Source organism: Eimeria maxima, genomic scaffold (genome assembly GCF_000499605.1).
Source record: "Eimeria maxima Weybridge genomic scaffold, Emw_scaff42, whole genome shotgun sequence".
Classification (NCBI taxonomy): Eukaryota; Apicomplexa; class Conoidasida; order Eucoccidiorida; family Eimeriidae; genus Eimeria; species Eimeria maxima.
Window position 1 is genome coordinate 41,540 of NW_013566494.1, and position 27,347 is coordinate 68,886.

General features: G+C 53.6%; 3 protein-coding genes across 3 annotated transcripts; 2 read left to right on the plus strand and 1 right to left on the minus strand.

Annotated features, from left to right (window-relative positions):
• Nucleotides 1–381: 381 nt before the first annotated feature.
• Nucleotides 382–9,062, plus strand: EMWEY_00007080 (AGAP005082-PA, related, related; the record flags this gene model as incomplete). Its single annotated transcript, XM_013481788.1, has 9 exons — nt 382–779; nt 945–1,320; nt 1,440–1,724; nt 1,839–1,969; nt 2,246–2,367; nt 2,674–2,864; nt 3,248–3,598; nt 3,707–7,196; nt 7,435–9,062. 9 exons carry the CDS (start codon nt 382–384, stop codon nt 9,060–9,062), a joined length of 6,972 nt encoding a protein of 2,323 aa, XP_013337242.1.
• A 3,399-nt stretch (nt 9,063–12,461) lies between these two features.
• Nucleotides 12,462–18,020, plus strand: EMWEY_00007090 (hypothetical protein, conserved; the record flags this gene model as incomplete). The annotated part of the gene is made up of 7 exons (XM_013481789.1): nt 12,462–14,009; nt 14,189–14,532; nt 14,647–14,750; nt 14,931–15,112; nt 15,437–15,535; nt 15,708–15,854; nt 16,053–18,020. The coding sequence occupies 7 exons, from the start codon at nt 12,462–12,464 to the stop codon at nt 18,018–18,020; spliced, it is 4,392 nt and encodes a 1,463-aa protein (XP_013337243.1).
• A 2,625-nt stretch (nt 18,021–20,645) lies between these two features.
• Nucleotides 20,646–26,513, minus strand: EMWEY_00007100 (phosphatidylserine decarboxylase proenzyme, putative; the record flags this gene model as incomplete). Its single annotated transcript, XM_013481790.1, has 10 exons — nt 20,646–21,076; nt 21,317–21,496; nt 21,786–21,891; nt 22,078–22,905; nt 23,168–23,473; nt 23,731–23,925; nt 24,469–24,725; nt 24,918–25,043; nt 25,413–26,124; nt 26,424–26,513. The coding sequence occupies 10 exons, from the start codon at nt 26,511–26,513 to the stop codon at nt 20,646–20,648; spliced, it is 3,231 nt and encodes a 1,076-aa protein (XP_013337244.1).
• Between the last annotated feature and the right edge of the window lie 834 nt (nt 26,514–27,347).

Below are 27,347 nucleotides of genomic sequence, written 5' to 3' on the forward strand. Positions count from 1 at the left end.
CAAGTGAGGGCCGGTACCATGCCGAAGCGGCGTTGCACCAAGTGTCCATTCGTGTATATGCCGCACATGGGGAAGCACAGAAAAGTCGAACAGAGCAACAATTCATGCCATGTGCGCTACGGCAGGGTCTCCTTAGGCAATAATTGCAACCGCTCTAATTGGGCAGTTTCCTTTGCAGGCACCACCTTCTGCGCTCTGCACTCCGCAGCGGTACTTCACCAAGTAGGATAACATATTGAGCTTCATCGAAATCCCTTTTCCCTTGATTCTTCTCCTTCTGGAGCGCCAGGCCACGAGGGATCGTTAGAGCAGCTGTTGCTCACCTGTTTCGTGTTTTCCCACAGTACTTGGAGCTCCTGCTTGCTAGATTGCAATGTGAAAATGACTGCAGGGCTTTCTAGGCAATCAAAGGTCAAGACGAAAAACATCGATGGCCGAACGAAGAACTTTCTACTCGCTGCTTCGCAGAGAAAGTTGGCAACACAGCTCCTTCAGGAACCTAACGGCGAATTTGAGGGTGTTGCTCCAAATGTCTGCATGGATGGCACAACCCAAGAAGATCGCCCCAGCAGGACTCCGAGCCTTGCAGGATCGGCACCTGCATCGGTCCATGAAGACGAATCAAACACAGAGCAGCAGAACGTGTCAACCTGTCCTGGTCCTCCAGCTCATTCGCCATCTGTGACCCGTGTTCACGGGGCACTTGGAGCCCCCGGGGAAGGTTTGGGGGGTCAGTCTCAAGACAATGAGGCCGTGGAAGAGCAGCAACTGCCCTTGTTGTAGGCATCCTCACTTTCACCGCCAGCCAGATGCTCTGCGCTACATCTGTTGTAAGCATCCTCTGCAACTAGGGTTGCTCACGTGTTTAGTTGCAGTATGTTAAGATGAACCGAAGGCTGAATGCCGACAGCGTCAAATCCTCATCGCTACTTCGTGTCGTGCAGAGTAAACATGACAGGCCTGCCTTTACTGGTCCATGTCCTGAACCCAGAACGGCGCGCCTCAGGTGCACAGGGAGAGGAAAGCAGCTCCCTGACTGTGGACAACTACTTAGTGACTGATGATTTCGGCATCGTGCGCCGAAAAGCCCTGGCAACGATTCCCTTGGCGCCAAGCAATCCCTTATCGACCACTTCAGATGGCGCTGGAGAATATGAGCACAACTACAGCAATACTTTCGTCGGCAGTTTATGCAACGCAGTCACGGATGCCAACCACGTCACCTCAGCACCAGCAGAACAGTCAGGAATAGAGAGTGTTACTGGATTCTGGAGATCCCTATGTCATGGAGAAAGCTTTAACGTGCCTTTGGACGACCATGTGAGCCCCATTTCCCCCACTTCCTTACTGTTGCTCTACTGTGCATTGCTTTACCACTTTGTCTTTTGTAGAGCTACGTCCAGCCCTGTTTGTCCGACAATTTGTGTAAACAGGGGCAGACGAGAAAGGTGCTCGTACGCCTTCAAATCGCGGGATCGGAATTTGAGATAGATGACTTGTGCCTCGATGGGAGCCAAGTCTCCCTGCGAGAGCTGCCAATTAAGCTACCTGCACTTGTCAATAACCCTCTGCAGCGGGATGCAAGGAAAAAGCAGCGGCACGAGTTGCTCCATGCATCAGCACGAATCCTTGTCAGAACCGTATTTGTACCCAGCAGCCGAACCTTTAATACTTATTTGTCTTCGGTTGTCTCCATACGAAACAATTTATCTACCCCAGTCATGGTAAGCCCCTTTACGTCCTCGTCTCTGCTTTCCTACACATTACAAAAGCTACTCAAGTTACACGCTTGGCCAAAGACGTTTCCCAGAACTGGGAGGCTGTGAGCTGCGGCTTAGGTTCTTCCCCATCCCGCCGTAGCAATACTTGACACACCTGCCGAATGCTTCTCCACTACAACGTCCAGCTGTTGTTCCGACGAACCGCAAAATGTCGACGCACCGAAAGGCTCCTTAGCATCCCCAGGAAGGTATTCGAGCCAAAATGGAAACACGGATACAACACATTTTCCCTGTTCCCGTGCAACTATAAAGTCTCCAGCGGAGGCGCCACTGGTGCATGAGGAATTCCAAAATACTGCAGATCGTGTACATTCAGACTCTAGCAGCGAACATACATCCAGGCAGACGCCCTCATCGGATGGAAGGCCTGAAAGCGAAACTAAACATGTCTCTCCTTGCTGTCCTTTAAGTATTCAAGAACACGGGGGAGTGGTGCACGTCCCTTTGTCTTGGATCCTTCCCAGAGCAGTTGTGGCTCACAGACTGGGGTACCTGGGCCTAGACACAACCCATGATGGTTCCGTTTCGGAACCTCAAGACTCCGCAGCAAAGCCGGAGCCAATGTTGTCCGTTTCAGAGCCGGATGGTACGCCGGCTGTAGATCCTAGTGCTACCAAGCCACAGACCTCAAATTCCCTATTTTTTTGGAAGCATACGAACCTTGCGGAGCAAAAGAGCCGTGCAGCTGCTGTTATGACTGCGCCTTTAACAAGCATAAAGATACATGGAAAGGCTGCTGGGACTCGTGGTCTACGAGCAGCCTCATCGGAAGAAGTAGAAGCTTTTCCTAATTTCTACAAGAGTGTCGTAGAAAGGTGGAAAGATGACATGGGAGTAGAGCCCTTGTATATTATTCCCTCGTCGTGCATTACTGCGGTGCTGGGGTTCGAAGAGAATGACCCTAACTATAAAAGAGGCGACGGCAGCGACAGCGACGTAGACACTCCCGCAAAGCGACCGCTGTTTCATCCTAAGATTAGCTGCCGTCGGCTCTCAGCGGATACCAAACGCTGCCTCATGTCGCTCCTTTCAAACCGGCAATCAAATCAACCTGATTACGAGGGCCAGGGAATGGAAGCCAAGGTAAATGGCACGATTCCGTCGCAGAGCAGTGTTAGTTTTGCGCTTTTTAGAGCAGCATACATCGGAGACTGAGGGGTTTGCGTCTTGGTGGATAGACAGATCCACCAGTCTAGCAGCACACTTAACTGAATGGCACAGTGACCACGCATTTGTTTGAGTACTTGTGTAACGCAACAACGGTAAGCCGCCACGACATCATACTCCTTGTTTCAGTCCGGTGACTCACAGTATTGGGGTTAGTGTCTATTAACACTGACTGGTATTCTAAATTGTGGATGCAGGTGCCATTAAGCGGCTGCTTTCGACTATTAGTTTACAATACTCTCCTTACAAGGGTTTCACTTCTGTGGGCTCACTTGCGTGCTGTTTTTGCAAAACTACAGGGCTACCACGACGTGTATTCGCTTGCTCTCTCTCTCGGGGCAAAACCCCTCCTGGACCACACCACCCTTCAACAAATTGCTCTGGAAAACAGTCACAGTATTGCTTCCTTCGACTGCCGGCCCCAGGTTTTGGAGTTCTTCCACAGATCAACACAAACAAATAGGGCTAGCCCAGATGTGGCTTGCGACCTAGTCAGCACCACCTTGAGCAAGCACGCACACATCAACAATGATGAAACGAGCTCTGTAGCGTCTACTGCAATTGCTGTTACAGTTTATGGCCAGTCCCGAGACTTGGTATCTGAATCAGACCCGCTGTTCTTTGAAGTAGGGCTCGACGCGCCAATAAGTGTAAGTTAGCAACCGCTGCGTTGCAACAGAAATACAGAGGCCTTGTTATACTATGTTACTTCTTGTATGGAGTGCGGGTTTGGCAGCCTGAGCGTTCACTGTGAGCAGCTTGGAAATCGGCTCTTTGAACCACTTCGGGTGTCAATTATCCCCACAAACTCGACGACAGTACAACGACACCCTGGTGGAGGTGCAGCTCCGGATCACCAGGAACGTTTTCTACCTTATGCACACATACCTGCGGGGGGTGATATCAATATCCAAAGGGCTGCTAGCGGATTTACCTTCGAGTTGGAGACCACCTCGTGCGGGTCGGAGTATCGGCATATTTACGAATCCAAACCCTTGTTGATAGACTGCCACGCGCCTTCACCTGCGAGCGCGCTGGACCTTACCGTGTGTTTTCTGCGGTCTCGTATACTTGATAGCTCTGGAAATAGGGTACAGCAACACTCGACAATGTACCGTCACCTTTCCAGACATCAGCCTGCAGAGTTTTCAGTTCAGGCTGAAGTCGTGGGATGGGTCCAGCAGTGTGCCAGTTCTCCAAGCGTCGGTCCGTGTGATAGTTCGTCTGCCTGCGACTACGCGGGTTTAACGAATATCAAGAGGCACATGTGGTGCACATGCGTCAGAATGATTCGCGTCTTTGCACCGTTCTGGCTTGTCAATCGCCAGCCTGAGGCTCTTGCTGTATCTTACTGTCGCCGCCCAATTCAGTATATGCCTTCCTCAGACTGGAGATTCTTGGGAGTGCCTTTACAAGGTAGAGCATATATTGCACTTGGAATTGCTCCCGATGACGAGGCAGCCCATCTTCTTTTGCAAAAGGACTCCACAAAACCGGTTCTGGCTGAAGATATAAGAGCTGCACGTTCGCGGAGAGGCCCGAGTGTTAAGCTAAGTCCAGCATTTCGCGTTGACATTGTCGGACGTCCTACAACAGTTTCTGTCCAAATGCAGACTTCAAGGGGAGCTAAGGGGAAGCAATCACGTCACTTTGGAGTCATTGTGTCTTTAGCACCCCCGCCCTTCTCCCGCTCTAGAATTATCAGCATCCACAGCCGCTTCATACTCAAAAATTGCCTTCCATTCGATATATGGGTAAGGGAGACCAACGGGAGTGCTTCCCCGCTCCGTCTCGTACCAGGGTGCCAGTGCGCATTCCATCCTCAGGTTTTAGGACCCCGGGGTGAAGCCCTCATATGCATCACCAAAACAGACCCTGCAGCCATTGAGACTCTTGCCAAAACAGAGGCACCTGCAACCACCCAGCAGGCGAATTCGTATCCTGATGGAGTTGCAAAGGCTCAGTCGATAGACAGGATTGTATGGTCTTCTCAGCTGTCGGTAGCCCGCAGCGCCTCCTTCCAAATTCGTTTGAAGACCCCCGTAGAACGTTTACTCTGCCCTCCGAGTGGCACGGATCAGTACGCACCTCGAGGTGTACTTGGAACGGGAGGCAGGGCCTTATCGTGGGAACACCATAACATTCATATTGCTATTCGGTCCCTAGAAAATGCTGCATTTGCGGTGGTATTCAGTGAGCCCTTAACATCTGAATACCTGCTGGTTAACAATACTAACCACATAATTGCTTTTGCTCAGAGTGGCATTCGAACTAAACATGTTTGGGAGATCCTTGACAGGGGTAGCCAAGTTGGCTACGCTTGGACGGACCCACAGCGTGAAAAGAAGTCCCTTCGGTTTTCTTTCTGGGACAAGAACCAGAAAGTGGTGAAAGCATGTGACATAGCCCGGGTTCGAGTCCACCGCCCACTTAGCTTGCCAAATTCAAAAGAAAAAATTTACTTCGTTACGGAAGTCCGCGGCAGCAGGAGGCGGGTAACCATTACACTCGATGCGCCTTCTGCCTCACTGAAGAACGCTCTCGGAGCACGCAAAGTTTGGAAGAGCCTGCACCACGACATTTTCAAGATACGCCGAAAGAGGGTGCAGCAACAACTAAAAAGGGAAACCAAGGCATTTCTTCTAGCCCGTTCTCATTCAGAGGCTGATGCCTGGCGATCATTCCGTGACGGTAGAAAGGTGACTATTCCCAGTGAAGAGCGACAGCTTTTGTCAGTGTGTCGGGAGCGAAGGACGTGGGAATCAGATGAAACGGCACAAAGTGCCCCATGCAGTTTAGCAACTGGTCCCAGAGATCCGTTGTCGCAGCGTAGAATCCTGAGATTCCAGAAGAGGGAGACACTGAAGTTGGCAAGCAAGCTGCGAAGTAGCAGGCCTGCTTGCAGTGGAGAGAGCTTCTCCGGATCTGCAGTGTTTGCTGAAGATACAGTAGCCCATGCAGAGCCACATGTGTCTAGCGGGTCTGCTGACTCCCAGAGCACAGGAGTGACGGAGACAATCAGGCGAAACCGGATGACTGCTCTCCTGAACCGCCGCAGGACGACTTACGTTTCCGGTTCGCGGAATTTCCGTAGTGGTTTCAAACGGAGGGGGAACAGACAGAGCTGCGACTTGTCGCAGCGGACTCAGATGTCGTCGACATCCAGCGATATCGAGCAAGTTGAAGACTTATGCACAGAAACTCCGTTTCAGGCTGTAGGTTTCTATGGGGGGATACTAATTCAAGGATTTGGTATATCATTGGTAGACCCCACACCTCATGAACTCGCATTTTTTTGCGTCTCGGGAATTCGTTTTGAGGTGGGCAGACTGCACAAAGCAACCGTATACGACACTCGCTTCTCCATAAAATCCCTTCAGATAGACAATGGCGTTCCCGGTGCTCAACATCGAACGATTCTGAGACATGCAACACTTGAAGAAAGAGTGGAGCGGCATGGAGGAAGTAAGGTAGTCCTTTCAGGAGATGGGGCCACTGCGGGAGCCTCCTCTGAAGGCCTGCTATATTCCGTTACTAAGCCGTTGGCAGCGTGGGACCCACTGGAGGAGAACCACGAGGAGCAGCAAGACCTCTTTTTCCGCTTTGAGCTAGGTGGCCAGTGGACGGAGGAGGCGACGCTGCTAGATTATGTTGATGTCGAGCTTACACCAATAGCATTGCATGTAGAGGCGGATACTACGTCTGTGCTCCTTCGTTTTCTTATGCAGCTGGTACAAAACCGGACCTTCTTCCTCATGTCACTGCAGGAGAGCAACATACTGTTGGTGCAAGACGCAGCAGCCAATAAAGTTAGCACTGCTGGGTACCACCAGCTCCGGGCCTTTCCGCAAGCAACACTACCAGTGGCAGGCACCTTAAAGCCTCTGTATATCCATGAACTTGCGATAAGACCTATGCTGATAATATTTTCAACTAGGTCTCAACGCCTGCAGAGGGGACATGCATCCGCAGGACACGGAAATATCTTAGCTATACGTCAGTTTGAAGTTCTTGGAGATCGAATGACTGATATAACGAATTTTCCGATGAAGTCCAGGCTCCTGGCTCAGCAGTGTGTTTTCACAAATGCAGAGCAGCTAGTGACTGATATTGGATATTCTTATATTCAGCAATGCATCTGGCAGCTCCACAAACTGGTGGCGTCGATAGACGTCATCGGAAATCCTCTTCGCTTGATCACGGGAGTGTCTTCCAGCTTGCGGCTCATCACCACTCATCGCTCTGGCGGTACGCTGACTAGGTTGTTGAGCAAGTCGAAAGGGCAGGGAAAACAGCAGTTATGTGGCTAGAACTTGTGGGGAGGGCGCAGATAGCCTTTTACAGTCCAAGTTCACCGGGCAAACGTGAAGGGCCTACACACAAATCATTTATCCCGAGCACGACTACACATTACACAGTTAGTGGCTTGCTGGTAACTTTCCACCTGCTGAGCATATATTACTTAGCACGACTGCCATGTCCGCAGAGGCTTCCAATGCTGAGCCAAGAAGCTGGAGGGCCATTCATTGTATTTCAACGTTGGTGCTGAACTTCGCTAGCGAGTTTTTCACCTCTGTTAGCAACATTGCTGCAGGACTTGTTAAGCTGTTGAATTTATTGGGCCTCACAGACGTACAATGCATTTTATCCGTTTGGCCTGAGTCCATTCGGGTGTCCCGAGCACGGATCGAAAGGCCAGAAACACTTCTGGAAGGCGTTTCAGCAGGTTGTATTGGATTTGTTCAGCTAATTGGAGGCTCCGTACTTGCGCTCCGGCAAATTTACGACCAGGGTGTACTAGAATCAGGCATTTGGCGCCTATTTGCAGGCACTGCACAGCGAATAGCATTCGTTTTAGCTTCTCCGGCTGTTGCCATATTGGTGTTCATCGCAGCTGTTGCTGCAGGCCTCAGCAGCGCTCTGCGGCACAAATCTGTCGTCGAGAAAACCAGACCACGCCGTGTGTTTCCACCAGAAATGACCGTGTCACCGTACATTCTTCATACAGCACGTGCCATGGCTTTACTGGAGGCAAGCACGCAAAAAAGCCTTGTGCCAGGAATGTTACAAACTGGAATAATGTCTTTCCCCTTGCCACAAGCTCGCCCGCCCCGCTCTCGCAGGCAGCACCACGGTGAAGAGAACAGGAAGAATCAAATCAAAGACTATTTGCTCGTGACGTCCGATTTTGTTGTGTGCCTACGCGACGGAAAGGCTCAGTGGGTTTGCCGCAAGGAGGACATTCAGGAATGCACTGTGACAATGCCAGCATATATATTGGGCGCTATACTTGCCCAACAGGATTTGTTCGTGCGGAATAGGGAGAGACATGATGCTGCTTATGCTTATGACGACATATCGCATCGATCAGAAGAGTACGAACGAGCTTCTTACGACCAAGGTAGCTTGTGCGTTGTGCACGTGAAAGTTGCCAATCAGCTTAAGCTGCCGGAGGACGTTCTCAATGACTTCTCTGCTGCGTACAAAGCGTATCTAAGCCATGCCACTGCCAAGCGCAGCGTCGTCCGGGCATTAAGAGACAACTTCAAGGTTCACTTCGGCACCAACGACCCGTGCGCCACTCACACTCCTCATCCAAGTCACGCAACCATCCCACAGCAGCAAAATAGGATGGGTGGAAACGAGGCTAGCAATGCCGTCACTCCGCTGCCTTCATTCGTAGAAGCTATGGCGCGCAAACTTTCAGAATCAAGAAGCATACTATCCAAGGGCCAAAAGCAGCGTGACCAGAGCTGCGCCAGTGCAGAAACAGCTAACTGTGGTCATAGAGAAGAAGGCTCGCAAACATCCGCAAGCCAGCACAGGCCTTCGTTCCTGGGAATGATGCTCAAGTGTCAAGTCTGCTGGAGGCGCCGAATCGCCGGAGGCAGAAGAAATGTGCAACGTGAAATGGAGGCAACTTCGTCATGGGCCTGTGATTGGCTCCGATTCCTTCGTCGAAGAAAACCTTCCTCTGAGCCTCAAGAAGTCACATTTACCGTTCGCACCCCCGATAAAGACATTGCCTTACACGTATTTGATGCTCTCTGCAGTACAACTGAATGCTATTTCGTGGCTAGGCGGAACGCAAGTAACAATGACAACCTGGACTAGTCAGCTGTGCAGCGCTTGCCTTTTCAAGACATGCGGCGCTTCGCTGCAGTTGAGAACAATAGTTTCTTCTTAATCATACAAGGATGCTGCGCCAATCCTGAAGTGCACGAAATCCCCTTTACGCCTTCACAGGTGCGCTCAAAACACTCCCCATCACCCCAAGAAGGCCAGCTGTGGCGCCAAGACGGAGAAAATGAACTCGAGCGAACGGGCACGTTGGTTTTGGTGGGATGCCATGGTGCCAGGCTACACTGTTTAGTACAGTTTACCTACTGGAGCAGAGTAGTTGCATATCCAAATATGTGGCATCCAGCACAGATAAGCGTTCTGAGCTGAATCCACACTATTGTGGCAACGCGAGCCCATACCAACGCAAGGCCCTACCAGTCAGCAGATGTTATTCATGTAAGTTGACCTGTGCTTTTATTTAAGTAACGGCCGTCTCCTAGGGTGCCAAATGCGCAGTGGTCCTCTAGACCGCCAACATCACTACTCCTGCTATGCGCCACGGGGAATAATCTGTGGCAAAGGTCCAGCCTTCCTTTCTTTATGCTGCATAATACCATTCGCGAATCCAGTCGAAGTCACCCACACTAATCTACACATTGCAGTCTTCTGGAGGCTGGCTGGTCTTACACGTTTGTCACCTCTCCTTCGCAAGCTGCTAAAGAGCCCAGGGTAGGACCTTGCGAAGCACCTTGTTTGTTGGTTATATCCCTTCCCCCCACCTGCAGTCCGCGCCTAACTGCTGTTTTCCATTTTACAAGTTTACTGTTTGTAGTGCCCCGCACTATATGGGTTGCCAACAAGCATGCTGAAGGCGTGGCACACAACAGTTTTTGAGATGTAGAACACGAAAGCGCATTGCTCCATTGTGAGCAATCTCGGGGAACCTGAATTTTAATCGATATGAAGTCACGTACGGTGCAGCCGTGTGGCCGTGCGACTGGCTTACTGGCTTGTCCGTGGCAACAGTGTGTCTGCAACTGGCCAGTGGAGCTCACGGTGTTTCACATAGTAACGGGCACTACAAATTTGCACTAGAAAGCTCTAAGGAGGTTCTAGCACCTCTCCGTAACGATTATTATTCGGTAGATCCTGGAACGTTTAGATCCAATGTGTAGGGTCTCCTTGAGATGGCTGCCATGCTGCTGCTGCTGGTATATTCTGAAAAAACAGGATGTTTCCCACGCAAGGGAGGCATCATCATAGGCCACCAAAAAGATCGAGCCACCCGTCTTACTAGTATGTTGGTTTAGCTACGACTTCCTAGCACGTGAACGTCGTTTAGAAGGAGATGCATGCAACAAGAGAAACAGCAGTGTGCAGAAATCAGAGTGCATGCTACGTCTGGTTTTATACGAGATTGTCGTGTATGCTGGTGACTTTACGTTGTCCCTTGTTGAGATTGAGCTTCTCAGACGCGCGACCTTCTAGAGAGTGGTTAGGGACGCAACTTAACAAGGAAACAGATGGTCTCAGGTAAAAGAAGTTGCGGAATAAAAGACTGGACCAATACGGAGACAGGAGAGTTCCTCGTTCATCGCGTTGGTTACACTCCCAGTATACTTGATTGGGAAGGCTTTCTCCAGTGGTCGAAAAACTGTTTTATAGTAGAAGTACTGAAAAGTGTTCGCCATTTGTTTGGGACTGAAGATCGGTTTGAACAGAGAAGTGACGACACTGGGCCCCTAATGGTCGAATATGTACCGGCTCCACTACTTAAGAGAGAACCGTTGAACGCTTCTCTTTGCGTGACGGTTGCCTCTAAAGGGCCAGTAAAGGTCCACCAACCAACTCCTAACAGAATTGCCACTGTGGGGCAGACTATAATGCAACTCCCATATAATGCAACTCCCGGTGCATTCTTGCAACTCGGGCGCAAGCTAACCGTCCAGCACGACTCGAGGATTAATTTTCGAGGACTATCAGGAGCTAAAACGATGCCAAAACCCTTATCATGAATGCTTCTTAGGTGTTACCGATTTCTTTCATCAGTCTTCAGGCGTCCTGAGCTCACAAGCTCAAGCTTCTGGCGGTGTTGCAGAGGAGGTGGCCTGTCATGAGTGACGCCGCCGCACCTTCCTGCATATCGTGGTGCAAAACGGCCCCACCTACAGGCACAAACAAGCTTTCCTTGGTGTATATACCTACACGGTGGACTGTCGTTGAGACCTCTTGCTTTCGTACTCTTTGTGTACCAGGGCCGGGTACGGGTTCATGTGACCCCATAGAAACTTGCCAACATGGCACTGACTATGGTACAAACCCCACATGCAGGCAAACCTGAGCCCCTGTGCAGCATGCACCAATACTGTATATAAATTATTATAAACTTGGTTAACACCCAACATCCATCACTCACGCATGTGGAAGTGCACGAGCTAGATTCTGGGAGAGCCTGTTACAGACCGTGCTACGGCAACTCATTTTGAAAGAACGCGAGACGACGCAGAAGGGGTTGGGGTAGCAACAAGCATGAACCATAACTACAAGTCTGACGTCTCGAAATACATAGGAAGTGCTGTGTTGTAACGCAACCACGACGCCCGCTGCAGAGCGACAAGCGCTGCAGTGAGCGACGCCCCCGGGGGCAGCAGCGGCCCAGACAGCAGTAACAAGGGGCCCCCCGGGGGGGCCCCAAAATGTAGTAGAGCAGACCCCAGTTGAAGGCTCCTGAAGGATAATACAGAAAGACATTGGTAAAAAGACTCTCGCATTCAGCGATAGAGGGAGAGGAGACAGGTTGGGCTGCTACGGTACGCCATCCTACTGCTGCTGCTGCTGCTGCTGCTGCTGCTGCTGCTGCCTAGTGGGGGGCCGGGGCCGGCAGGCCAGTGGCTGAGGCCTGCCGTATCGGAATTCGGGGGCGAAGTGTCTCCTTGGTCTCTGCTGAACAAATAATTAAGAGAGGGACTTCTATATGTAGAAAGAGAGCCTTAGGTTTCTAGGGAACCCAGGAGACGGCCCCCGCATACAAGGACGTTGCTGCAACATCAGCAATAGCAGCAGGAGCAGCGGCAGCAGGACCAGCGGCTGTTGCTGCTGCAGCGGGAGCAGCAGAAGCTTCAAGACACTAGCAGACGAAATATTCGGAATTATTAGTACAACAACAGCAACTGCATCTGCAGCACACTCTGGCGGCTGCCTCCACGGCAGCAGCAGCTGCTGAGGCCTCCTCATCGTAGCGGTGTTTGGGGGGGACGGAGGGCGCTCCCCGGCGCCACCCCGTCTCCTTTTTGCCCTGCGTTTTATTTGTTTAAGCTGCACGCTTTATTCAACGCACCTGGTATTGATTCGGGGTTCCCTGCGGCCCCGCCAGACAGCAAATTCTGCACGGCAGGGCCTCGCGGTGCAGTAGCAGCAGCCGCAGCTGCTCTTCATTTTCATATCCTCCCCATGGCCGCGCTCATTACCGGGACATCTGGGGGCGGCGCATGCAGCCAGTCTCCTCGTGGGAGCACTGGGCCACCGAGTGGCCCCTCCTGTTTCTCCAAAGGACCTACAGCAACTCCAGGGGCGGCGGCAGCAGCAGCTGCTGCCGCCGTTACAGCTGGTGCTGCAGAGGAGGATGCCGAAGGACCAGCAGCGGATTGCAATGGAACAATGTCGATTCCCTTATCCACAGGTGCGGGCAGGAGCTCGCCTCCACAGGAGGATCTGGGATACACAAGGGCTCCGCTACTGCCTCCATGCTTACACGGGGTAGCAGCAGCAGTGGTAGCGACAGGGGCCACAGGACCCTCATCAAAAGCGACGGACACAGAATCGGCGCCAGCAGCAGCAGTAACGACAGGAGCAGCAACAACAGCTGGCGGGAAGTCATACAACTGGTTGGCAGCATCCCCTACAGCAGCAAGCGGCTGGAGGTCGCCCCCCATGTACTGCAGTACTGCTGTGTCCCCTTCTTCCCGCTGCGAGCAACTGTCTTGCTGTGGCTCTCCGGCCAGTAGATGGGGTGAATGCTGTTGTTTCTCAAGCCTCCAGTTGCAGCAGCTGAGGTACGCAGAACAGCCCATGCGACATCTCGCCGCAGCAGCAGCTGCCTCAGCAGCAGGTACCCCCGTAAGTGCTTTTGAAGAAGTGAAGGCCATCCGGCAGCAAGGTGACGACTATAGCAACAGCTGCTGCGGAAGCAGCAGCGGAGGAAAAGACGCATCGCCAGCAGGCCATCAGGAACAGGGGGCCGCGGTGAATGCGGCCGGAGCTGCACCAGCTGATGGTGTTGCTGCTCGAGCAGCAGTAGCAATTCCTGCCGCTACAGCCCCACTCCCCGAGGATAAACCAGCTGCTCGCCACACCTCTGCTGCAGTAGCCAGTATTGAAGGGCATCTCCCCAAGCGACAGTATGCATGGGCTTCTGAGGGGCTTGCTGCTGACACATCAGAAACAGCTGAAGCAGAGGCTGTAACAGAGATTACAGCAGATACTACTGCATCAAGTGCTGTTTCTTCAAGAAGTGCAGAGAGAGCGGCAGAAATTACTCCCATGGCTGCAACAGAATCCGCGAACACTAACGCAAGAGCAATATCAATTACGACAGGTGCAGCAGCAAGCGTTGCAACAGAAGCAGCAATCGCCGCCGCAGCAGCGGGCCCTTCACCACGAGCATCAGCTGCGCCAAGAGCAGTAGCTACGGAAGAAGCAGCCACTGTAGCAGAGGCAGCACCTGCAGCAGAAGAGGTGGCTGGTGCTGCTGCAGCATCGTCCGCGGCGCACTGGAGCCGTTCGCCGCAGCAACCCGTGGCAGGGGATAATGCAGGGCGGATTGCATCACCAGCAGGAGCAGCAGCAACAACAACAACGGATGAAGGAGCAACGGCAAGTGCAACCACGACGCCAGAAGGGGCGGCAGAAGAAGACGCAGACGGCTGGATTGCGGTGAAGCCCCGACGACAGCGCCGCTGGGTTGACTGGCCCATCTCCGACGATGAAGACAGCAGCGTGGTAAGCAACCCAAAACTCAAAACCTCAGACCCGAATCCGTAAACCTTAAGCCCTAGACTATAGGCGGTACGCCATAGGTAGGGGACCCGTGATATTGGGGATCTGACGACAGGTTACTGCAAGGCTCCACGCAGTTTTACTCAAAGTGTTGTTGCACTTGTTGGTTTTGGTGTCTGCAGCGCCGATTCCCTCGGAGGCCCTACCACGTGACCCCTGTTGGTATACAGCGACAGTCGCAGCGCCCTGGGGGCCCTCCCGCTGCCAGGAGGCCCTGCAGCTATGTAGACAGAGGTCCTGCAGCAGCAGGAGCAGGCACCAGGCAGTACCGACACCCCAACCTTGCATGCCTCTTCAGCGCTGCTGTTACCGCTGGGCTGGTCACTCCAAAGAGGGACATTCAAGTTTTGCCCAGCGAGCAGCAGCAACCCCAGCAGCAGCAGGAAGCCATTCTGGAAGACGACAGGGACTTCCAGCGACCGATAGGGGCCACTTGGCCCCCCCAAAGTTGCGGATGGCATCTGTGGTAAGTGTGGCAGCACCAGTAGCTGCACCAGCAGCTGCACGCTCTGGTTGCCTTCTGGTTGCAGCAGCTTTGTGAAGATAGTGTTTTGTGTTGTGTTGCGGATGCTGTGTTCAGGCATGACCCCATAGGGAACGAGGGGACCAGCAGCAGTAAAGGCACCAGCAGCAGCACCAGAGGACGGCTGCAGGAGGACTACCAGAGGGGCCTTGTGCAGATCGGTAGGTCGCTGGTTTCATGCGACTCAGCATATTCATCGTCCTCAGCACTGCCGAAGCACCAACAGCAGCAATAGCAGCACTGGGAGCAGGGGCAGGGGCAGCAGCAGCAGCTACACATAACTTCATGGGAATAGACTTCCGCTTGTGCTCGTGTGTGCGTATCCCTGTGTGTTGCGAAAGGGCGTGTGGGGTCGGCACGGGGTGTCGTAGAATTGTGGAATTTGCTGTCAACTCGGGCTCTGGCGCCTCCAGTGAACATAGCGGCTTGTGTGGGAGGCTGCCTGCCTCTGTGGGAGGACCCTGTGAATAGGGGTGGGGGCCACTTCGTCATTAGAAACCTTGCCGGAAAATCTCAAGCAGTGGTGAGTCCCTGCTGACTACGGTGGAGTAGCAGCTTTCATTTCCCTCGGCAGCACTGCGTTTGATCTACGCCCTTTGCCTCTCGTCTGTTTAGCGCTGTTTGTAGCGAATTGCTGGTTTGTTGTCTCGCTTTTGCTATTTTACATTCGGACCCCTTGTTAAGCAGTACCAGCTGCAGCTGCTGCTGCTTAGCCTGCTGCTCTTGTGTCTCGCCATTGGGCACAAGGGGGATCTCCGAGGCCTTTCTCCGGTGCAGAGGCGGCTGTATTGTGTGACAGTGGTGCGTACAGGGAGTGTTTTTGCTTCTGCTGCGGTCTCTCGAGCAGAAGCAGCAGCGCAACAGACGTCCCTTGAAGGCCCTGTTGTCCACCCTTACAGGAATAGTGCTCTGTCTCCGCAACAACGACAAGAGCCACAAGGTGGAGGTGAGTGGCTCTGTAGAACCGCTAGCAGCAGCTGCGGCAGTTGCTGCCGCAACAGCAGCCACTGCTGCAGGGAGTGTCCCTGTACCGTTGCTTCGAATGCTGCAGTTTAGCCGCTGTTGATATTTACTGCTGCTGCAGTTGCTGCCGCTCTCGCTGCTGCTGCTTCTTTCAGGTGTGGGTGAGTTCGACGGCTTGCCAGACGCTGCGGCAGCAGGAGTCGCAGCTGCGGGAATTCCTGAGCTCTGCGGCAGTTGGGCTGCACCGTCTGGACTATGCTTTTTTATCGCACGAGGCTTGCTTAACGAAGCATCACCGGAAGGTGAGAAGGCAGAAACCTGCCCAGACACTTATGACGGTTGGCACCCAGCTAGAGGGTCCCAGTATACCGAAAGTTGGAGAGAGCAAAAGCTTTTTGTAGCAGTTGTGGTTAGCGGGGTCACCCGCGGCTGTGCCTTCTGCCCTCTGCGCTGCCTACGCATTACTTCTACTGTTGTTGCTGTTCTCGTTGCTGCTGCAGCTGCGCCTTAAACCGCAAAGACGGGAACCGGAGGCGTTGCCAGCAACTGGTGGGGAGACGGATTCTCCACAGCTGCAGAAGCAAGGGCAACAGCAACAAGAGCAGCAGGAGGAGCACCCGCAGCAGCAGGTTCTTCCCGCAGGTGCCGCAGAGGCCAACGCAGCAGCGGCGCGGGGGGCATGCACAGGCCCAACCTGCGACCTCCAACCGCATACCGAAGGGGCGTCGTGTGCGTTTGAGAGTGTGAGCACTGACACGGGAAGCTCCCGCCGCAGCAGCAGCAACAAGGGGGAATTTTGCCGCAGCAGCAGCAGCAGCAGCGGCAGCAGCAGCCTCGCAAGTCTTTGCTGTGAGACAGGCTCGCATGCAAGCTACAAGAGCGTCATCCTCAGAGGCAGCCACACAGGGAGGCAGGTACAGCGGTGCGGTGTCTCACCAGCTACCACGGTTCCCGAGTTTCCCATTAGCACCAACAACAGCGGCAACAACAGCAGCGCAGGGGCGAATGTGGTAGAGGATGAGAAAGGGGCGGGGCGCAAAGACAGCGCGGACACTTTGCCCCAACCGAATAGACAGCAGGGACGGCTGCAACAGCAGGTGTTGGTGTCGCAGCGAGATCGAGCTGCAAACAGCAACAGCAGCAACAACAGCACCAAGCTGTCAGCTTCGTGTGGAGGGGTTTTGAATGTTGCTGCAGGGAAGTTGGCGGGTGCCTCCGCTGCCAGCGGGAGAGAGACAGCGTATGTCTCGGAGGGTGCAGCAGCAGCAGGCGTCGCAGCAGGTGCAGCTCCAGTAGGAGGCTCAGCTGCAGGTGCAGCAGGTGCAACATCAGGTAGTCGGGTGTCTCGTGGTGGTGGTGCAGTGGGCAAGAAGCTAGGGAGGCAGAAAAACCCAAGGAGACAGTACGGGGCGTGTGTGGGTAGCGAGAGCCTCCGGCCTGAGCAGCAACTGCTGCAGCATCTTTATTCTTTTAATGCCAGCGACATCCCCGATTACTTCTCAATGCAGCAGGCAGCATATCAAGGCCGTGCTGCGGTTTATCAGAGCTACGCTGCATGTGCGTCTGCTGCCGTCACCGCCGAACAGGCTGCTATTGTTCAGCAGCAGCAACAGCAACAAGCGGGAATCACGTGGGACTTCCCTCCTCTGTCCTCTTCCGCAGCTTCTCCTGCGGCTGCCGCGGCTGCTGCTGCTGCTTCTTCGGGTAACGGCAGTACTCAAGGCCAAATACAACATGAAAGGCAGAAGAAGATGGAGGAAAAGGGCGCAACGGGCGCCATAGAAAATGCCAGCAACAGCGGCACGCAGCAGGCCAAGCAGTTTGCTTTTAATCCATACGCTCCAGGATTTGTCATGCCCGCCCGTCCCCTTTCGACTTCTCCAATGGTGGCAGAAACAGCAGCGGCAGCAGCGGCTGCTGCGGCTGCTGCTGTTGATGGCGTGGAGGATGTCAGTGAGTGTTGCACTGCAGCAGCTGCTGAAGTGTCCAGGAACTTGCTGCTGCAGCCTGCCGCCGTAGCGGACGCGAGCACCGTCTCCTCTGTTGCAGCTTCACTCGTGAGTGAGTGTGATTCTGCTAGTGGTGGTGGTACTCCGACAGAGGCAGAAGCAGCAGCAGCAGCAGCAGCAGCTGCTGCTGCTGCTGCAGGCTACGTAGGGGGGTTGCTTGACGCAGACTTTGTGGACCCGCAGGACCCCTCTTCTCTGCTTCTGATAACTCTGATGCTGCATCCCGCCTTAGATGAGGGAAACCCGCTGCAGGTGCCGCTGCTGCCGTTCGCGAGGTTCGATGGGCAGGCTACTGCTGTGGAGACGCCGGCAGGCGAGACACAGGAGACGCAGCAGCCACAGCAGCTGCAGGAACAGCGGGACGGGGAGGGCGGCGGCATAACCCCATCGCAAATCAGCCTCACCTTGGACTACGAGGAAGTCACTCAAACACTTTCAGTAGACATTCGGCAGGACTAAGGAGCCGGCTGTCTGTCTCCTTTTATGTCTCCATCTTCTTTATGTGCCATTTGGTCTCTTCCGTTATTCTTTTTTCCATGAAGGCAAGAAGAGAGATTATCTACAGCCCCGCAATAAGAGGGCCAATGACCGAGGGACCCACCCGCACCATTCACCCTCTTGTTCTTGGAAGATGACTCGCAGGCTGCAAAGCTGCTGCTGCATAAGTGCAGCAAGGAGTAGGAAGCTGAGGAGCAGCAGCATCATAGGAGCTGCAGGAACAAGGGCTGTAGCAGCCGCAGCAGCTACCGCAGCCAGGAGTTGATTGTCAGGTGCACAGCTGCTGGTCGCCTGACCGCCTCTATGTGACTCACCGCCCCACACTACGCAGTATCATTTTTCTGTCTCCCTGGGCTTTGTCTGAAGCCAAGTTCTGAGCCGGGCCCCGCTGCTGTCTGCTGCAGTGGTGCACTTCCCGCCGCCGCAGCAGCAAAATATTTTGGTGCGGATGAGCAGCAGTAGCAGCAGCAGCAGCAACTGTGGGGAATGCGACTCGTTCAGTAACCTCAGTAGCAAACTAGTGCCAGGTTCGAAGGATACCAACGGCCTTTCTTCGTTTATATCTGTCGTATGTGTTGCAGCTCCGGCGCACTGTGTCGCTGGAGTCTCTTCAGGCCCTTATATGAGTGGCTGAGTAAATACTCGGGTTTCGTCTGCCCCCTTGTGTTGGATGGGCGTGTGTTAGCGAGCTGCAAGCCCAAGGGGGGGAGTTGCAGCTGAAGAGAGAGAGATAATGATTGTGTGATGGGTGCTGTCCCTTGTTTTGTTTAAGTGTGTGAGGGCCGCAGACCCTCCTGTATGTAGTCGCGTGGCTTGTTTTAGAGACACCAACGACGAGGGAGTAGTCGTCTTAATCCCCATAACCCACGTCCATCTGCGGCCGGGCAGCGTTTGTTTCTTTATCACGGGTTTTGAAGGCGCATAATGCAGCAAGCAGGAAGGGGGACAGAGGGGATGGTCTGTCTGGCCCCCGGGCTCTGCCCTTTGCTTCCTGGTCTCTTATGTGAGGCCCGCTTCTCAAAAGAGACACATACTGCAGGCTGTCGTGCTGACGCAGAGACAGCTAAACATTTTGACACCCGCCAACGCGCGAACCCGCTTCTGAATGCTGTTTTAGTATTTCGAGCGTACCTTACAAAGAAGCGTATAAGGATTCGCTGCAGCAATTGAGTTGCTGCAACTACTCAGCTACCGGAGCCGTTGGACTGTGGCAGTTGCTGCAGCTACACGAAGCCAACGTAGCACCGTGGAGGTATGCTGTGGCTGTTAGGATACAGTTCATGAGCCCAACATCCCTAGAAGGTCCCCACAGGTGGCAAGTGAAAGACTGCACCTACAGTTGCCTGCCGCAGCTGCTGCTGTTGTACGTTCTCCTGCAGCAGACAGGTGCAGCGCAGCCTCCTTACAGGAGGAGCAGCAGAAGAGTAAGCGCGTATCGATCAACGTTGACCCTATGGTGGCTATGCAGCTGTAGCACAGCAAGCTTCCGTGTGCGCTCAGTCCCGAGCGAGAGCAGCATCCCGATGCTGCTGCTGGTGCTTGTTGCGCTCGGACATTTCGCCTACAGACAGCAGCATGCGTGTCACCCCGCCCTTCCAAGCGCTACTCCTAGGCAACAAACGTAAAAAAAGCGTGTGACCCTCCGCTGTCGGGTCTGGAATTAAGGTTAGGTTACTAAAGAATGCTTCGGATTTCCCCCCCTGCCAACGAAAAAAATGCAGAGCAGGGCGGAGTGCAGCTGCCGCTGCTTCTCTTGAGTGGCAATGACATTAACAGCTGCACGCAGTGGCAGTGCAGGCGGCAGAGCCGGGGGCCATCAAGGCCCTTCTACTAACTATACGCCTATATTAGAGAGGCCAAATGCTGCACCAGGAGATCAAGAAAAACACCTTCCGCTGTAAAATGCGTCTATCTACGGAATTGTTGGTGCGCCCTTAGTCAGTGCGCCTGCTTTTGCTGTTTTGGGCTTTTCCCTGTTTGCTGCTGCTGCTGATAAACACTGTGGGACCTGCTGAAGCTCCTTTTTAGCTGCACCAAGCCACTTGCAGCGAAAACCCTTTTGGGGTATCCGCTATTGCTCTTCTTGCCCTAAGGGAGTGTCTTTTCCAAATCCCGGCTTCCCGTAAAATTGAAATATTCTCCAATTCAAGGCCCTTGCCTGTGCAGAACCTCCAGCTTTTAGAAGCAGCCAAACAATGCTGTGTGTGGTATCGCTCCTCGACAGTCCGCTGCATGCAGCAACAGCTGCGCCCAGTATCCAAAGTCGGCATGGTTGCGCTATTTTGTGAGCAGCCTGCGGCTGCTTCAGAGCCGCTGCGTAGAATGTGCCTGAGAGGGACCTGGCGAAAAAGGAAACTTTAGAGGTGGTATGTGTACTGGTGCTCAGTCTCCACCGTCTGCTGTCCCCCCTCCCCCAACAGCGTGAATGGCGCTGCTCTTGTGGCTGTGCGGCCCCACAGCTACAGTGCCAGGCACCGCGGCATTCGTCGGCGTCAGGGCACTGCATGCACTCTATAATCAAGGTCCGAGTGCATGAGAAGCTGGTGACAATGTCTGAAGTATCCTCTTTGTTGCATGCTTCCTGCGTCATTTTTCGCTTGCTCTCTCTCCACGGGACCTCCGGCGGAACCGCCGCCCTAGCGCACGGAACCACCTGGCCAGCGAGGCCCATGCTCTGCGTATAGGGGAGGTAAAACAGGAAGACTCATTGCAAGCTCCATGAGATACGACCTTCTCAGGCACAGCTGTTGTGACAGCGAATTCTTTAGTATCCACGCTGGTGAGCGTTGGCTGTTCCGTAACATCAAATCGCAGCACTCCCGCGTCTCCCGCTGCTGCAACTAACGACAGAGGGGACGTCAGATCCGTTCCTATCTCCCCAGCAGCAGGCAGCACACTTTCAGGATCCGAAAGCCGCGCCAGCCTGCCTGTCAAGACAAATGTTTTTCTCTGAATTTCTCCCTTCCCTTCGACTGCCAGCCGTCCCACATCCAGTTGAAACGTCGCCTTAAGAATTCCTGTTAACAACGACAGCAGCAAAAGCAGCAGCAAGAATTGATCCACAGACACCCACCAACACTACGACCTGCTTTAAGGAGAGATACAATGCCAAACGAGTTTTAGTGAACTAACAAGAACCAGAGAAACACGAGATACGCCATGCGACAGCAGGAGGGCTTTCACTTCATGGAAACTGAGGGGTACTTTGGGATTTAAGCACGAGGAAAGAAGATATAGCCGACAAGCAGGTCCCTCACCATGCTGTAGATGCCATTGAGAATGTACTCCGCGCGTCACTTTGCCCCAGCCACTGCTGCTCGCACAGGCAAAGTTTGGGTACCGCAGCAGTACGGGATCTCCTCTTATCGAAGGCCACATCAGCAGCAGATTCGACACCTTCCCTGTAAAGCGCAGCTGCACCGACTGCAGCGCCGCGTCTGCAGCAAGCACCACACCCGCAATTGCTTCACACCTTACCAGATTGTTCTCCCCCCCTCTACTGTGATGCGCCAAGACAGGAAACAAAACTCAAAATACTTCCAGACAGGCTGCCCATTGGGTCGCGACTGCAAATTAAGAAGACCCTTCTCGCGAGGTCGTCCTGCAGCCCCCTGTCCAGTTGTCTCCGCAGAAGGCGCTGCAGGGGTACGACCGTCGCTGTTGTTCTTCTGGCAGTAATTGGGTCGTATGGCTAAAATGGCTCTTGCTAACGGGCCTCCTCCCTACCATAGAAGCACATAGGGTTGGTTTCATCGCTTCTGTCGCTCTCTCCCGGAAGCAGCTGTCCCACTTGAAGGAGGAGCATTCGTTTACCAGGCGGCCCTTCCTCTACCTGTGCGCCATATGCAGAGATACCCAGCAAAAGAATTTGAAGGCCTCAGGCACCCAGAAATTCCCCAATGCTATATGCTTACTCCACACTGTGTAAACTGAGATAATCAATGCACACTTGAACGTATACAGTAATGTATACAGTAATGTATAACACTCATGGTTCCTGTGGAAAAGGCATGAGCACGAATAGCATCAGCCCCGCGTTCTTTTGCGGCAGGTGAACAGCCGCAGCCCCACTTAACCGCCGAGCCTTTGCGTATGCACTACCCAAGGGATGGAGAGAGGCGTTGAATGGAGGCAGCGGTAAAGCGGGACAGTAACTTGCCATCCAGGCGTTGGCGAGCCATTTGGAGAGGGCGAATCTGTGGACGAAGCCGTGTTCCAGCACTTTTATTTTCTCGATGGGGTCTCGAAGAGATGAAAAAGGTATCTCTTCTCCCTGCACCTGTCTCCTCCTGACCTGCTGCAGTAGGGGCCGGTCGCTCACGCAGACCGACTCCACTGTCTCTGCTGCGTCCTCCCTGATTGTAGCTTGCAGGTCAACTCGCTGCGACTTGTCTCCTTGTGTCTCCGCTGCAGCCGTGGACTCTCCAGGCAATGCATTCTCAAGGCCCCACGGTGAATTAGCCTCAGTCTCCTCCTCCTCTTGGCCTGTGGATACGGTTGTGCCATCCGAGACTTCCTGCATGCCTGAGTCTTCAAGGCTGCCGTCTCCGTTGGGACCGGGGGCACTTGTCTCCTCCTCTCCTGCCTTCAGGTCTCGCTCGAAGTCCTCGAAATGGGGCCGCACGTCCATTTGAGTAGTGCCCCCCGTAACTGGCGGGGGACCCTCCCCCACCAACTTCTGCAGGTACTCCAAATAGGCCAAAGGGTTGTCGTGATTCCCCACAGTAAAGTTACACCGCGGAAGACGCTGCCGATTGCCCTCAGGCAACTTCGCTGCGGTGCTATTGACATCTACATGCGAGCAGATGGGGCTGCGCATATCCAAGCCCTCCGGGCCCTCAAATGCCTGAGCCGCAAACAGAGACACCGACAGCAGATAACGCGCGCAAAAAGGGACACAAGAAAGAGATCGTCAAGCGGAAAATTTCGCAGAAGCAGCACTGTTGAACGAGGGTTTTTCATCTGTTTGTACATACTGCAGTTGAATCCTTGCAACACCACTACACTTATCAGGAACTTGACACAGTGAAGCGACCGAGTAAGGGGGCTCAGGGAGCCGTGAAGGCTTAGGAGAGAGTGCATGGACAAATCTAGGAACAGGGCCTTACCACAACTACTGTGCTACCGAACTGGAAGGATCCCATCTCCTGCCCCATGCAGAAGTCAACAGGGCGATCGTAGTCGTAGACGAAGGTCTTGCGGAGGCGTGCGCATGCAGGGGCAAGGAGGAACTTGTTCTTGTCGAGGTGTCTGCGGTAGTGCAACTGGATGCCTCCAACCATACTCGCAGCAACAAAAGTCATCGAAAAGAACAAACGGGATCCCCCCATGTTGCCTGGCTGCCAAAAGCCCTGTACAGAGGTCCGTTCGAAGGAGTCGAGGACGTTGCGGCTTAGAAGCATGCGGCGCTGCACCTGAAATTTGTTTAGCAACCCAGTACAGAAAGACTAGCTGGCATAAGGAAGCATATATCGCGTTACCATGCACGAACACACGCCTACAACACTCCAAAAAGCTCTATGATAGCATACTGGCCTTGCACGTGCATATAGCCCCACACCGCCCAGTTCGACCGGCGGCCACTGGATTGAACCTCTAGGTGCATGCTGAGCGGAGGGAAGGGGGGGAGTATCCTGTGGTCGCAGGGTTTAGGGGTTAAAGCTTAGCTTACGGAGGGGGTGCACCCTGGAATGTAGATGTGCCTTGTAGCCGCCCAGTCGGCGGCGGAGTGGAAGCGGTGGTAGTCTGCCGGCGCTAAGTAGTACACCAGTACGTACAGCCGGTTGTTGGGGCTTTGCAGCTGTAAATCTGCGTTTGTCCCTCTACCGAAGAGGAACTCTGACAGATCAAAAGTCGTCCCTTTCACCTACATGCAGACAAAGACAATCCCTGCTGCCTCGCTAAGACACCCTCCCGCAGCCTAAAGCCCCAAACACAAACGAAGCCCTGTAGGCTGATAACCCCCAACATATTAACTGCAAGCAAATCCATGCATGTACTCGGGTGCACGCACAAAGACACACATCAAATGCACTGCTGCAGGAGTCAAGAAAAGGAAACAGTGTAAAGAGGCAACGACGGTTTACGACACAGGGCGTATACATCTACAGGCACACACGATATCGAGGAGATAATCGTCCCAATTACACAACTCAGACTAGGCTAAAAGGCTTTAGTGTAGCCACCTTAAAGGTGACCCGGTGAGTATATGCTTATGCCACCCCTCCTCCTGCTGTCTCTCTCTGATGCGAGTGTAACTAGTGTCTCCTTTCAGTGTCTACTCCTCGTCAGGCGAACAGGCGGTTGGCGACTGAGACACTTGGCGTGTGGCAGCTAAGGAGACAGGAGCAGCTAGCTGAGCCGGCAGCAGCAACGGGGACGGGTGGCGGTGCCTCCTTTCTCCTCCTACCTGGGGTACGCGGGCGCCAACCACCTTCCCGTGCGCATCAGGCTTTACAAAGAAGGCGTTTTGCAAGACGGAGTCCGCAGGAGATACAACAGCGGCATTGGCGTCTACAGGCCTTAAAACATCTGTATTAATTGGCCGAGAAAAGAATCTCCCGATGTTCGGAAAATGCCGCCGGCCTGGAGGCCAAGTCTGCGCGACACTGAAGGCCTCCTCCAGGTCTGCAGCAGCACGCACCCACGCTCCCAACCCCACTGGACCTTAAACAAAGCAGCCACATTACAACGCCACGAACAGCTTACAGATTTGTTGTGTTATGTGTGGTCTGCAGGGTGTCATGTAGTAGGACAAACCCGTTGTATGCATGTGCTCCCCATAAACCCCAACAGCTACTCAGCCGGGAGGCCCCTTGGAGGGGCCCCCGCTGAACCCCGTTTCCTCGTCGTATTCACCTATGTTTGTCATTGCAGCAAACCGCCACACAAAACAAGGAGTCACCCGCAGCCGCGCAAATAGACCTCCAATGCGAGACAACATGCGGGTGTTATCCAAGAAGAAGTAGCGGAAAAATCCACGCCCTGCAACACAGTTGGCAACAGCAGCAGCAATACTCGCCAGAGTAGTAACGACAACTGCACTGGGAGCTACGGCAAAAAAAAGCACTACCAGTGCCTCAACAGGAGTACGTGCAGCAAGAGCCGCAGCTCCGGCAGCAAGAGCACCAGTTTGCAGTAACAGCAAGTGCTGCAGCAGTATCAGCAGGATTGCAAGCCCCTCCCTTAAAATGTGCCGCGAATGAGGCTCTCGGGACTGCCGGGAGGCCCCCACAAACGACAGGGCCCCTGTGGTCAAGGAAAGAGTTGTCTCTTCCCTATTATTGGGGCGACGGAAACGAATACCGCCGTCTCCCTAACATGGAGACAGTTGTTTAATCGGTGGCGGCCTACCATAGCGACTGCGAGCATTGGCGGGTAGCAGCGGCTTCAACCACAACACAACAACACACAGGACTCCGTAGCATGTGCACCAACCCAGCAGCAGCGCAGCAGTTGCAGCTGCAGCAACAGGGATGGGAAGGAGACTCACAGCTTCTTCCGTCTGCACGTGTATTGGTGTCTCCTTCATGATTGCTTCGTTTTGCGGACCCCTAAACCATTGAATAAGCGCAACTGTTGGGTCCTGCTCAGTGTAGATGTTGCGAGGACCGCGAGAGACAAGCATATTGATTTCTGCTTGCCCTGCTGTATCCTCAGCAAATGCTTCCTGCAACTGTCTCCTTCCCACAGAAGAGATACGGAGGGGGATTTTAGCCCCACAGTAGTAGGCGCTGGCCTTTAAGGGAAAAGAAAAGATATTTGCAGGGAAATGCTTTAGGCGTCCCTCTTCTACGTTCCTAAACTCAGCGCTCCTGTAAACATCATTCGGAAATAAGAGACTCAGTGCCTCGTTGCTAGGCTGCAGCAAGGCGACAGGTGCGCCTGAGGCGTCCTGAAGCCAGGAAGGAGACACTTCAGGAGACCCTTGCAGCAGCGCTTTCACAGCATCGATGCCGCGGCCCCCCTCTAATGGCTGCAGCACCAGCAGCGGCAGGTTTGCTGCATCCACTCGAGGCAGCAAGTCTAAGAAGCGACCATCTATAGGCACATATTTTGAGCCTCTCTGCACGACAAACAGCATACAGTAGCACCTGCTGCTGCAGCATATGCACCCACGGGAGCAACAGCAACACCGCCAGCTGCTGCAGCAACAAAACAAATGAGACGGCAAGAGCAACAGCAGCAGCACCAACACCAGCAGAAAATCTTATGGCACCCAAGCAACACAGCATCCCCCCAATCCTTGTTAATCCCGTTGTCGTGCCTCCCCGTAGCAACACAGCAGCAGCAGAGCATGCAGCAGCATTCACAGCTGCTACAAGAGGATATTTCCCTCTATCTGGGGTGTCTATGAGGCCTTACCTTTGCTGTCGCTTTGAGCCGTGACCCCATGATTCTGTCTAAAGGCGTTTGGCTGTCCACCCGCTTCTTCCAGAAGGCCAGTTTAGCCATTATGTTGTCTGCATGCAACTGCACGGTATCTGTACACCCCGACAAAGCAGCAACCGTAGCTGAGAGGTTGCCCACAGTCGCCCCATAGGTCCACCGTACGCAGGCGCGTCGAGGCCTGCAGATACAACCGAGCAGCAGCAACGACATGCATGCAAACACCTCCAGAGATACTCCAGGAACCACCAGCAGCTGCTGCAGCCCCGGCAGAACCTGTACAGCAGCAGCAGCCGCCATAGCCGTTGTATTTCTGCGGCAGCTGCAGAAATACAACGGCTTCAGCATCAGTAGCAAGACACAAGCAGCACGAATATCCCATTTCCGACAGAACCAGCGGCATCTTGCTGAGCTCCCAGCAGCAGCAGCAGCGAAAACCCATGGGCTTACGTTTTATGCAAAGATAAAATGACATATTTCCCTGAACAAGAAAAGACATGGGCATCATCGCGTTTCTCTGGCGTTTTGGATGCCAGAGTGGGGGGCAGCACACACAAGGCCACCAGCAACAGTAGGGACTGCAGCAGCAGCAGCAGGCCCCTGCTCCCTCTTAGGAGAAACATTCTCCTTTAATATATGTGTAATATAGCGAAGAAGTTGAAAATATAGTAAATAAAGGAATTCGTGCTCAGGGCAGCATGGGGCCTTCTTTGGGAGGCCGCTCGCCGTGAGAGGCAGGCCTGCCGCGCCCCTAGTTGCAACGCAAAAAAAAAGCTATTTATTTATTTAAAATGTATTTTCAAATTAAAAACAAATCAAAAAAGGAATCCAAGTTGCTGCGGGTGCTCTATAAAACAGTCGCAAGAGAAACCCCGGGGCCCTCCCTGCACACACAGGGCC